Genomic DNA, 13,155 nt, shown 5'->3' on the forward strand with positions numbered 1-13,155 from the left:
TGTCAACAGACCCAGGGGACAGAGAAAACTTCACTGGGAGAGCCCTGGGGACATGGGACAGGAAAATCTGCACTGGGAGAGCCTTAGGGACAGGGAAACTTCGTTGGGAGAGCTCTGGGGACAGGAAAATCTGCACTGGGAGAGCCCTGGGGACCTGGGGACAAGGAAATCTGCACGGGGAGAACCCCAAGGACAGGGAAACTGCATTGGAGAGCTCTGGGGACAGGGAAACTATTCTGGGAGAGCCCTTGGGGCCGGGAAAATCTGCTCGGGAGAGCCCCAAACCCTGTGATGTAAAAAGCCTCAGGGGACAGGAGAAGCCCCAAGGACAAGGAAACAGTTCTGGGAGAGCTCTGGGGACATGGGGACAGGGAAATCTGCACTGGGAGAGCCCTGGGATCACGGGAACGGGAAATCCACACAGGGAGAGCTCTGGGATCACGGGAACAGGGAAATCCACACAGGGAGAGCTCTGGGGACAGGGAAATCTGCACTTGGAGAGCTCTGGGATCACGGGAACAGGGAAATCTGCACTGGGAGAGACCTGGGATCACGGGAACAGGGAAATCCACACAGGGAGAGCTCTGGGGACAGGGAAATCTGCACTGGGAGAGCCCTGGGATCACGGGAACAGGGAAATCCACACAGGGAGAGCTCTGGGGACATGGGGACAGGGAAATCTGCACTGGGAGAGCTCTGGGGACATGGGAACAGGAAAATCCACACAGGGAGAGCTCTGGGGACATGGGAACAGGGAAATCCACACAGGGAGAGCTCTGGGGACAGGGAAATCTGCACTGGGAGAGCTCTGGGGACAGGGAAATCTGCACTGGGAGAGCCCTGGGATCACGGGAACAGGGAAATCCACACAGGGAGAGCTCTGGGGACAATGGGGACAGGGAAATCTGCATTGGGAGAGCACTGGGGACAGGGAAATCTGCACGGGGAGAACCCCAAGGACAGGGAAACTGCGCTGGGAGAGCTCTGGGGACAGGGAAACTGTTCTGGGAGAGCCCTGGGGACATGGGGACAGGGAAATCTGCACTGGGACAGCCCTGGGGACAGGGAAACTATTCTGGGAGAGCCCTTGGGGCAGGGAAAATCTGCTCAGGGAGAGCCCCAAACCCTGTGATGTAAAAAAGCCTCAGGGGACAGGAGAAGCCCAAGGACAAGGAAACTGTTCTGGGAGAGCTCTGGGGACATGGGGACAGGGAAATCTGCACTGGGAGAGCCCCGGGATCACGGGAACAGGGAAATCCACACAGGGAGAGCTCTGGGGACATGGAAATCTGCACTGGGAGAGCTCTGGGGACATGGGGACAGGGAAATCTGCACTGGGAGAGCCCTGGGATCACAGGAACAGGGAAATCCACACAGGAGAAGCTCTGGGGACAGGGAAATCTGCACTGGGAGAGCCCTGGGGACATGGGGAAGGGAAATCTGCACTTGGAGAGCCCTGGATCATGGGAACAGGGAAATCCACACAGGGAGAGCTCTGGGGACATGGGGACAGGGAAATCTGCACTGGGAGAGCTCTGGGACAGGGAAATCTGCACTGGGAGAGCCCTGGGATCACGGGAACAGGGAAATCACACAGGGAGAGCTCTGGGGACAGGGAAATCTGCACTGGGAGAGCTCTGGGATCAGGGGGAACAGGGAAATCTGCACTGGGAGAGCTCTGGGGACATGGGGACAGGGAAATCCACACAGGGAGAGCTCTGGGGACAGGGAAAACAACTCTGAGAGAGCCCTGGGATCACGGGAACAGGGAAATCCACACAGGGAGAGCTCTGGGGACAGGGAAATCTGCACTGGGAGAGCCCTGGATCATGGGAACAGGGAAATCCACACAGGGAGAGCTCTGGGCACAGGGAAAACAACTCTGGGAGAGCCCTGGGATCACGGGAACAGGGAAATCCACACAGGGAGAGCTCTGGGGACAGGGAAAATCTGCACTGGGAGAGCCCTGGGATCACGGGAACAGGGAAATCCACACAGGGAGAGCTCTGGGGACATGGAAATCTGCACTGGGAGAGCCCTGGGATCACGGGAACAGGGAAATCTACACAGGGAGAGCTCTGGGGACAGGGAAAACAACTCTGGGAGAGCCCTGGATCACGGGGAACAGGGAAATCCACACAGGGAGAGCTCTGGGGACAGGGAAATCTGCATTGGGAGAGATCTGGGATCATGGAACAGGGAAATCCACACAAGGAGAGCTCTGGGGACATGGGGACAGGGAAATCCTGCATTGGGAGAGCCCTGGGGACAGGGAAATCTGCACTGGGAGAGCCCTGGGATCACGGGAACAGGGAAATCCACACAGGGAGAGCTCTGGGGACAGGGAAATCTGCACTGGGAGAGCCCTGGGATCACAGGAACAGGGAAATCCACACAGGGAGAGCTCTGGGGACAGGGAAATCCACACAGGGAGAGCTCTGGGGACAGGGAAATCTGCACTGGGAGAGCTCTGGGATCACGGGGACAGGGAAATCCACACAGGGAGAGCTCTGGGGACAGGGAAATCTGCACTGGGAGAGCTCTGGGATCATGGGAACAGGGAAATCCACACAGGGAGAGCTCTGGGGACACGGGAAATCTGCACTGGGAGAGCCCTGGGATCACGGGAACAGGGAAATTCACACAGGGAGAGCTCTGGGGACAGGGAAATCTGCACTGGGAGAGCTCTGGGGACAGGGAAATCTGCACTGGGAGAGCTCTGGGGACAGGGAAAACAACTCTGGGAGAGCCTGGGGAAAGGGAAACTGTTCTAGAAGAGCCCTGGGACACAGTGAAAACATCCCTGGGACAGCCCGCCACCCTCTGTTGCACCCAGCACGGTGAGGATGAGGATGGAACGGCCCGACCCCTCTCGGTGGGTGCTCACCACATGTCGATGGGCGTGGAGTACTCGGTGGAGCCCAGCAGGACATCGGGGGGCCGGTACCAGAGCGTCACCACCTCGTTGGAGTAGGTTTTTGTGGGGACAGACTTGGCCCTGGCTAACCCTGAGGGCGGCAGGGACGCGCATCAAGGAGCTGCTCCCCATTTTTATCCCAATCCTGCATTGACCCTGGAGGGGTTTCACCCACCAAAATCAGCCAGCTTGAGCTCGCCCCGCTCGTTGATGAGCAGGTTCTGGGGTTTGAGGTCTCGGTGCAGGATTTTCCTGCCGTGGCAATAAGCCAGGCCACGGAGCAGCTGGAACATGAAGATCTGCGGGGAGGAGGAGAATTGTCACAGAGATGTTTTATAAAAAAATCCTTTCATTGGGATTTTTTCTCCTGAGAGGCCTCAGAAATGAAATGTGAATAATAACTGTCTGCTGCTGTGGAGTGCAACAGGTGCGTCTTTGATTGGTCTCGTGTGATTATTTTTAATTAATGGCCAATTACAGGTCCTGCTGTGTTGGGACTCTGAGCAGTCACAAGATTTTATTGTCATTCCTTCCTTTTCCAGCCTTCTGATGTCTCCTTTCTCTTTTCTTTAGTATAGTTTTAATATGTCACTTTCGTAATATAATGTAATATAATATAATATAATATAATATAATATAATATAATATAATATAATATAATATAATATAATATAATATAATATAATATAATATAATATAATATAATATCTATCATAAAATATGAAATCAGCCTTCTGAAACATGGAGTCAAGATTCTCATCTCTTCCTTCGTCCTGGGACCCACAAACACCACAACAGAGGAGGAAGAGGAGGAGGAGGAGGAGGAGGAAGGTGCATTTAGGAGGAGGAGGAATAAAACTCAACCTGCCTTGAGGAATTTGGATGTTGTGGGCAGGCAAGACCCCTTGGGACTGAGTTCTTGGGAAAGGGTCATGGGATGGGATGAGTGAAATGTGAACGCGCAGTGATTTTATTTAGGGTGGAAACGCTGGGGGAGCCTCAGAAAAAGGGCAAAAGGAACAAGAACTGGAGGGATCTCCAATCTCAGAGAGGGGAAAAGGAAGAGGAACTGGAGGGATCTCCAGGCTCAGAGAGGGCAAAAGGAGCAGGAACTGGAGGGATCTCCAATCTCAGAGAGGGCAAAAGGAAGAGGAACTGGAGGGATCTCCAATCTCAGAGAGGGCAAAAGGAGCAGGAACTGGAGGGATCTCCAATCTCAGAGAGGGCAAAAGGAAGAGGAACTGGAGGGATCTCCAATCTCAGAGAGGGCAAAAGGAGCAGGAACTGGAGGGATCTCCAATCTCAGAGAGGGGAAAAGGAACAAGAACTGGAGGGATCTCCAGGCTCAGAGAGGGCAAAAGGAGCAGGAACTGGAGGGATCTCCAAGCTCAGAAAAGGCAAAGGGAGCAAGAACTGAAGGGTGAGGGGATCTCCAGCCTCTCCCAGCCCTAAACCCCCCACCCAAGATGAGGAACAGGGGAGGGGTCCCCGCACGCCCCTCACCTTCACGTTGTGCACGCTCATCAGGTTCCCGCAGTTCTCCAGGTACTGCTTGAGGTCGTTGTCCTGCAGGGGGGAAGGACGCGTCAGTCTGTCCCTCCCTGGCCCCCCCAGCCCCCAGAGGAGCCCCCAGACCCACCAGGTACTCGAAGACGAGGGTGAGGCAGCGCTCGGTGTGGATGATGTCGTGCAGGGTGACGATGTTGGCGTGCTTGAGGTTCTTGAGCAGGGACACTGCGTGTTGGAGATTTTTTCAGAGATAGCTTAGAAAGCAGCTGTGAGGAGCAGGTTCTCACAGCCTGCTTCTGTGAACAGCAGAGGTTTTTAGGTTATTTTTAATTACAGGTAAAAGTGACAAGTATGAAAGCTTTAAGAGTCTTGCACATCAGAGTTCTCAGGCAGCTTTCTCATAACAAGTGGATGTTCTATTTTTGGCTGTTTTGGGAAAGCAAGAATAATTTTGAGAACTCAAATCTTAGTATTAGAAACATAAGGTAGAGTTAGTATGTTATCTCTGACCTATTGTGAGCTCAAATTTTGCAATATGCATGAAGTGAATTAACACTGTTATAAAAAGTGCCTGATTGATGAATAAAGCAGAGTCGATGCTGACCAACGCAGAGTGGGTCGTCTCCCCTCCAACTTCAATAACTGCGGGGACAGCGGGGCTGAGCGGGGGCACAGCCACCCCGGATCCCGCTGGGAACGCAAGGAAAGCCATTCCCAGCCTCACCTTCCCGGATGGCCGTGCAGGGAGCGCCCTCCTCGTGCTCCAGGCGGATTTCCTTCAGCGCCACCAGGTTCTCCGTCAGCTTGCTGCGGCCCTTGAACACCGTGGCGTAGGTGCCCTGGGGACATGGGGACACGGCGCACACAGCTTGTCATGGAAAATCCTTTCCTTAGGATTTTTTCCTTCCTGAGAACCAAGAGGCCTCGGGGATGAAGTGTAAACATTGATTATCTGCTGCTGTGGAATGCAACAGGTGCATCTGTGATTGGCCCATGTTGGTTGTTTCTAATTAATGGCCAATCACAGCCCAGCTGGCTCAGACAGAGAGTCCAAGCCACAAACCTTTGTTATCATTCTTTCTTTTTGTATTCCTAGCCAGCCTTCTGATGAAACCTTTCTTCTATTCTTTTAGTATCGTTTTAATGCAATATATATCATAAAATAATAAATCAGCCTTCTGAAACACGGAGTCAGATCCTCGTCTCTTCCCTCATCCTGGGATCCCTGTGAGCACGGTCACAGGGACATTTCCCACTGAGAGGAAGGATGGGTTTGTCCTTACAAACAAGGATTTGGTTCAGTTTTGTAAGACCCCTCCTCTGCTCCCTGTCCATTCCCCTCCATCTGTTTTTACAGCAACAATCAGGAAACGTCCCCTGTATGAAAATAACGTGGATTCATTCAACTGGACCGAATACTTCTGAACTTCCTCGTTTGCCAAACAAATTATAATCAAGGAAAGCAAAGGATGTTTGAGATCTGGCTGAATGGAGGCTGAGAACCCACCGGAAATGATATTTTGGGTGAATTTGTGCTGGTTGCCACAGGTGGAACAAAAACAAAGCTGGGTAAAAGGTGCAGCTGCAAACCAGCAGCTCTGAGAGCAGTGGGTCAGAGACAATCTCTGGTATCAGGTGTTTTGGGAACCTCTCAGGTACCTCAGAAAATGGGGAAAAAACCCTAAATTCTGTAAGAATTAAAAATAAAAAGGGACATTTGAGGTCTGGCTGAATGGAGGCTGAGAACCCACCGGAAATGATATTTTGGGTGAATTTGTGCTGGTTGCCACAGGTGAAACAAAACCAAAGCTGGGTAAAAGATGCAGCTGCAAACCAGCAGCTCTGATCCAAACTCTTTGTCATATCTGATGTAAAATCAGAGGAGAATCCACAACCTGGACACTTCCAGTGTGGGAGGAATGACAGATTTGTATTTCCAAATAAGCTGTGGGTAGATAAAACCAGCACTGAGAGATAAACAATGGGAAGGATTCCACTGGTTGATGAATGGGAAAGGATATTTGATTTTACAAAAAAACTTTAGGTTTGCTGATAAATGAAATTAGACATTGAGAGATGAAAGAAGCAATGGGGAAGAGAAACCCCTAAATTCCATAAGAACTAAAAATTAAAAGGGAGGGTTGTAAATTATCTTTGGGAATCTTTGGTATCAGGCATATCAGGGAGTCTGTGCCTCTCAAGAACCTCAGAAATGGGGAGAACCCCTAAATTCTGTAACAGTTAAAAATTAAAAGGGAGGGTTGTGCATTAGAGGGAAATCTTTGGTATCAGGCGTTTTGGGAAGTCTGAACCTCTCAATTACCTCAGAAATGGGGAAAGAGAGAAGGGAAATGTGGTTGGGAAATTGGGATAAAAAGGAGGCTGCATCCTCCAAAAATTTGGGAGATCCCAGGGGATGCCCCATGGCCTCTGCCTTTATTGGAATAAAGTATAAAATAAAAAGGACTCCTCTGGCTCCTTTTTAGCCATAAACCTCTGGTGTTTGTGGATTAATTTTCCTATCACCAGGGTGGCACAGCACTGGCGTGCCCAAAACATTTGGAGGAAGGACCATTGAGGTGGCAGCACCAGGTCTGAGCTCCACACAAAAATTTTGCTCTGGAAATTTCTGGATATTGAAGATTTTTGCCCTTTGAATTTCATTGAATTCCTTACAGGGTGTCACAGACTACTCACCTCTCCCAGTTTGTCCAGTTTAATGTAGGTTTCCTGCTTCCCAAAGCCAATATCTGACTGTGAGAGAGAAAGGAAAACATCACTGGGGAGGAGGGAACCTCATCCAGGGATGGTTCCACCTCCAGAAGGGTTTCCAGGGACACTGGGCAGTGACAATTTTTGGGATTTTTACTCTGTTTGCTGCCCAAATGGGAAGGATTCCACTGATTGGTGAACGGAAAAAGATATCTGATTTCACAAATAAACGTTAGGTTTGCTGATAAATGAAATTAGACATTGAAAGATGAAAGAAACAAATTGGGATTTTTACTCCACCTGCTGCCCAAACCCTCTGTGTATCCTGGGAAAAGGCGAGTCCTGAGCAGGGGAGTGAAGGCGCTGGAACAACCCCCAGAGCCACATTCCTTATTCATGAGGGGCTCATGAATATTAATGACACGTTGCCCAGGCTTTGTTTTATTGCTCAGACAGCACAGGCAGGTGAATTCCAGCTCTCCATCCCTCCTCTTCCTCCTTCAGGGGCACCTCGTGTCCCAAAACGCCTCCTGAGGCCTGGCTGTGGTACCTGGGCACCTCTGGTGTCTGCACAGGGAGATTTTTGCTCCTGCTTTGTTGTGCACAGAGTTTTTGTTCCTATTTCTGCTGCTGCAGCAGCAAAGGAAGGGAAATGCCAGCACTGGAGCCAAGGCTGATTCATTATTTATCCCCATTTGCATTTGGGCTGAGCTGCGGGAGGGTTTCCCTCTCCTGCTTTGGGAGGGAGCCAGGCTGAGAGGGCAGCCAGGTGTGCACAGGGGAGGGAGGGAGGGGGAAATGGCCCAGCAGGGGAAGGTGGGAAGGGAGAATCAATCATGGAGCCATGGAATCATGGAATTATTGAGGGTGGAAAATCCCTGTGGGATCATCGAGTCCCAGCTGTGCCCGATCCCCACCCTGAGCACTCAGTGCCACCTCCAGGGATGGGCGCTCCAAACCCCCCTGGGCAGCCCCTTCCAGCCCTTTCCATGAGGAAATTCCTGCTGCTGTCCAACCTGAGCCTCCCCAGCCCAGCCTGAGGCCGTTCCCTCTCCTCCTGTCCCTGTTCCCTGGGATGAGATCCCAAATCCCCCCCGGCTGTGCCCTCCTGGCAGGGAGTTGTGCAGAGCCAGAAATTCCCCCTGAGCCTCCTTTGCTCCGGGCTGAGCCCCTGCCCAGCTCCCTCAGGACCCTCCAAACCCTGCCCAGCTCCCTCAGGACCCTCCAAACCCTTCCCAGCTCCCTCAGGATTCTCCAGATCCATCCCCAGCTCCCTCAGGACCCTCCAAACCCTGCCCAGCTCCCTCAGGGCTCTCCAAACCCTGCCCAGCTCCCTCAGGGCTCTCCAAATCCTTTCCAGATTTCTCCAAACCCTTCCCAGCTCCCTCAGGACCCTCCAAACCCTTCCCAGCTCCCTCAGGACTCTCCAAACCCTTCCCAGCTCCCTCAGGACTCTCCAAACCCTTCAGGACTCTCCAAACCCTGCCCAGCTCCCTCAGGCCTCTCCAAACCCTTCCCAGCTCCCTCAGGACTCTCCAAACCCTTCCCAGATTTCTCCATTCCCTTTCCCAGCTCCCTCAGGACCCTCCAAACCCTTCCCAGCTCCCTCAGGACCCTCCAAACCCTTCCCAGCTCCCTCAGGCCCCTCCAAACCCTTCCCAGCTCCCTCAGGACTCTCCAAACCCTTCCCAGCTCCCTCAGGACTCTCCAAACCCTTTCCAGATTTCTCCAAACCCTGCCCAGCTCCCTCAGGTTTCTCCAAACCCTTCCCCAGCTCCCTCAACTCCTCCAAACCCTCTCTCAGGACTCTCCAAACCCTTCCCTGGTTCTCTCAGGATTTTCCAAACCCTTCCCAGCTCCCTCAGGACTCTCCAGACTCTTCCCAGCTCCCTCAGGATTTCTCCAAACCCTTCCCCAACTCCTTCAGGATTCTCCAAACCCTTCCCAGATTTCTCCAAACCCTTCCCAGTTCCCTCAGGCCTCTCCAAACCCTTCCCATCTCCCTCAGGACTCTCCAAATCCTTTCCAGATTTCTCCAAACCCTTCCCCAGCTCCCTCAACTCCTCCAAACCCTCTCTCAGGACTCTCCAAACCCTTCCCTGGTTCTCTCAGGATTTTCCAAACCCTTCCCAGCTCCCTCAGGATTTCTCCAAACCCTTCCCCAACTCCTTCAGGACTCTCCAAACCCTTTCCAGATTTCTCCAAACCCTTTCCAGATTTCTCCAAACTCTTCCCAGCTCCCTCAGGATTTCTCCAAACCCTTTCCAGGTTTCTCCACACCTTCCCCAACTCCTTCAGGATTCTCCAAACCCTTCCCAGATTTCTCCAAACCCTTTCCCAGCTCTCTCAACTCCTCCCAGTGCTGCAGGAAGGGCTGGGAAGGGGGCAGGGACGTGAGGGGACCTCGGTGACAGCCAGGGCAGCTGGCACAGCAGCACAGGGGACACAGGGGGTGCCGTGCCTGGCACTGTCCCCTCTCCTCGGTGTCACTCACGAGGGAGGCGCGGCGGGACATCCTGCTCAGGGGCTTGGGCAGCTCCAGGCTCTCCATCTGCAGCTTCTGCAGGAACTCGGGCGGCAGCCGGATGTCCATGGGCAGCGAGAGGCGCCTGCTGACGTCCTGCAGGAGGGGACAGGGAGGTGACACCAGGAATTCCAAGGGGAAGAGCTCTGCCATTGATGTGGCAGCGTCACCGTCGTATTTTCTGGAAAATCCTCTTTGCCCAGGATTCTTCTCCTGGGAAGCTGAGAAGGCTCGGAGAAAAAGGAAAACAATAATTATCTGATTTGCTTCTGCTGTGTTTGGCTGCTTTGGAATGTGTTTGGAGATTGTTTATCCAACAGGTGATTGTTTAATTGGTTTCATGTGAATTGGTTTTAATTAACAACCAATCAAAGCCAGCTGTGCTGGACTCTGGTCAGTTATGGGTTTTTATTATTTGTTTTTTTCTGGACTTCTGATGTATCTTTTGTCTATAGTTTAGTATAGTTCTAGTATATAATTTCTTATAATTTCATATAATTTCATAGAATAGAATAGAGTAGAACTAATGTAATATAAATGTGATGTGATGTGATGTAATATAATAAATATAATATAATATAATATAATATAATATAATATAATATAATATAATATAATATAATATAATATAATATAATATAATATAATATAATATAATATAACATAACATAATGTAACATAATATAATATAATATATAATGTCTATATTATAAATATAATAATGTTATAAATAATATATATTATAAATATAATAAAATAATAAATTAGCCTTCTAAGAACATGGACTCAGATTCATCATTTCCTCCCTGCCACGGGGGACCCCAAAAATCCCACATGGCAGCGCCACTCAAGGGAAGAGGGTGGTGGCACACGGTGGCAGTCACAGCAGAGGATGCCAGGGCTGGTGTGTGACACTGCCACATCCCAGCCAGTGTGGGGAGGTGACACCCTGCTGTCCCCATGTCCCCATGTCCCCACACTCACCCAGCTGTCCCCATGTCCCCAGCACCCACCCAGATGTCCCCATGTCCCCACACTCACCCAGCTGTCCCCATGTCCCCATGTCCCCAGCACTCACCCAGCTGTCCCCCTGTCCCCATGTCCCCACACTCACCCAGCTGTCCCCATGTCCCCCTGTCCCCTGTCCCTGTGTCCCCAGCACCCACCCAGATGTCCCCCCGTCCCCGTGTCCCCATGTCCCCACACTCACCCAGCTGTCCCCATGTCCCCATGTCCCCAGCACTCACCCAGCTGTCCCCCTGTCCCCATGTCCCCACACTCACCCAGCCGTCCCCATGTCCCCGTGTCCCCATGTCCCCAGCACCCACCCAGCTGTCCCCATGTCCCCATGTCCCCACACTCACCCAATGTCCCCATGTCCCCACACTCACCCAGCTGTCCCCCTGTCCCCCTGTCCCCACACTCACCCAGCTGTCCCCCTGTCCCCGTGTCCCCCAGTCCCCAACACTCACCCAGCTGTCCCCATGTCCCCACACTCACCCAGCTGTCCCCATGTCTCCCTGTCCCCATGTCCCCACACTCACCCAGCCGTCCCCATGTCCCCATGTCCCCACACTCACCCAGCTGTCCCCACACTCACCAAGCTGTCCCCATGTCCCTATGTCCCCATGTCCCCCTGTCCCCATGTCCCCCTGTCCCCATGTCCCCATGTCCCCAGCACTCACCCAGTTGTCCCTATGTCCCCCTGTCCCCAGCACTCACCCAGATGTCCCCGTGTCCCCAGCACTCACCCAGCCGTCCCCCTGTCCCCGTGTCCCCCTGTCCCTACACTCACCCAGCCGTCCCCATGTCCCCGTGTCCCCGTGTCCCCCTGTCCCCCTGTCCCCAGCACTTGCCTCCATGGAGCAGCGGCGCTGCCCGTGGTTGCGGTACCGCACGGCGCCCACCGGGGACCGGCCCTGTCCCTCGGCTGGGGACACGGGGCTGCCATCAGCTGCCACCTCCCTGCCCAGCTGTGCCAGCTGCAGGTGCCCCTGGGCCAGGTCTGGGGACGAGAGGAAAGCAGAGGGTGAAAAATGTGTATTTTATGATTGGCTTTTTGCAAATATTGAAATGAATATTATATGTGTTGTGCTAGAAGTGATCAATTCTCTTAAGTGCTGTGTTAAATACAGTTTCAGGTTATAAAAAATGTTAAAATAGAAACTGTGCTACGTAGGAGACTTTTTTAAAAGAAAGGACTCGCAGTGAGATAACAGTCACAGGACACCTGAATCTTTCAGAGAAAGAGAATTTATTGCACCATTATCAGAGAAACGAACTTCTTCCCACCTCAAAGGCGCTGTCAGGATTGAGAGGAAGAAGCTGACACTGCCCAGACAGAATCCTGTGTTTGAATGGAATTTATGCATCATGGATGGGGTGTATGAATATGCAACAGGCTGTTGCCTTTAAGGGTTAATTCTCTGTTAACTGTGTCCTTTTTGGGGCTCGTGTTGCCCAGAAAAGGTACCCAGACATCCATAACTCTTTGTATTTATTGTCTCATATTGTCCTAATTCAATTTGTCCAAACTGTTATTACTCTAATTGTATTACTATTTTAATAACCATTTTATTGCTATTAAACTTTTAAAATTTAAAAAAAAACAAGTGACAGGCGTTTTTCACAAGAGTGAGCTGCCGGAGGGGCGGCAGGAGCACCAAGGAGCGAGCGTGGGGCAGGGATGCTCTGGGGAATCTCCTCTTCCCTGTCTGTGGCCAGAGGGAATTCTGAGTTTTGCTCTGGATTCCTGGGGCATCGCCACCCTCAGCATTGCCAGAGCACACCACAGGGGTGTGACGGAAATCCCAAATCCAAATCACTAAAAAGTGCTCTGCCACTTTGAGCACCCCTTGCTTTGGGCCTTCCTTTTGATTAGAATAAATGCCGAAATCACTTTTAATAAATAAAATAAATAAATAAATAAACGCCGAAATCACTTTTAGTACCTCTTACTTTGGGCCTTTCTTTTTTTGGAATAATGATATGATATAATATAATGTAATGTAATGTAATGTAATATAATATAATATAATGTAATATAGTATAATATGATATGATGTAATATAATGTAATGTGATATAATATAATATAATATAATATAATATAATATAATTAATATAATATAATATAATATAATATAATATAATATAATATAATAGTAAATTAGCCTTCAACATGGAGTCAAGATTCTCATCCCTTCCTTCCTCCTGGCATCCCTGTGAACACCCCACAGGGATTTTTCCTCTCCAGAGCAGTGAAATTTCCCTGGGGGTGCCCCAGGCTGAGCCCTGTCCCTGTCCCTTTCCCTGTCCCTTCCCTGTCCTTGTCCCTGTCCCTGTCCCTGTCCCTTTCCCTGTCCCTGTCCCTGTCCCTGTCCCTTTCCCTGTCCTTTCCCTGCCCTGTCCCTCCCCTGTCCCTGTCCCTGTCCCTTCCCTTCCTTGTCCCTCCCCTGTCCTTGTCCCTGTCCCTGTCCCTGTCCCTGTCCCTG

General features: G+C 51.3%; 1 protein-coding gene across 3 annotated transcripts in view; it reads right to left on the reverse strand.

Annotated features, from left to right (window-relative positions):
* Positions 1-13,155, reverse strand: part of CDK18 (cyclin dependent kinase 18) — a 55,034-nt gene that overhangs the window by 12,479 nt on the left and 29,400 nt on the right. For all 3 annotated transcript variants that reach the window (XM_074527916.1, XM_074527917.1, XM_074527915.1), the window contains 8 exons: positions 11,519-11,667; positions 9,633-9,758; positions 7,124-7,180; positions 5,151-5,265; positions 4,557-4,651; positions 4,421-4,483; positions 3,093-3,216; positions 2,888-3,008 (listed from right to left, as the gene is read on the reverse strand). In XM_074527916.1, the coding sequence (XP_074384017.1) occupies positions 2,888-3,008; positions 3,093-3,216; positions 4,421-4,483; positions 4,557-4,651; positions 5,151-5,265; positions 7,124-7,180; positions 9,633-9,758; positions 11,519-11,667 (850 nt within the window). The remainder of the gene's footprint in view (positions 1-2,887; positions 3,009-3,092; positions 3,217-4,420; positions 4,484-4,556; positions 4,652-5,150; positions 5,266-7,123; positions 7,181-9,632; positions 9,759-11,518; positions 11,668-13,155) is intronic.

This window comes from Zonotrichia albicollis, chromosome 28 (assembly GCF_047830755.1).
Source record: "Zonotrichia albicollis isolate bZonAlb1 chromosome 28, bZonAlb1.hap1, whole genome shotgun sequence".
NCBI classification, from domain to species: domain Eukaryota; kingdom Metazoa; phylum Chordata; class Aves; order Passeriformes; family Passerellidae; genus Zonotrichia; species Zonotrichia albicollis.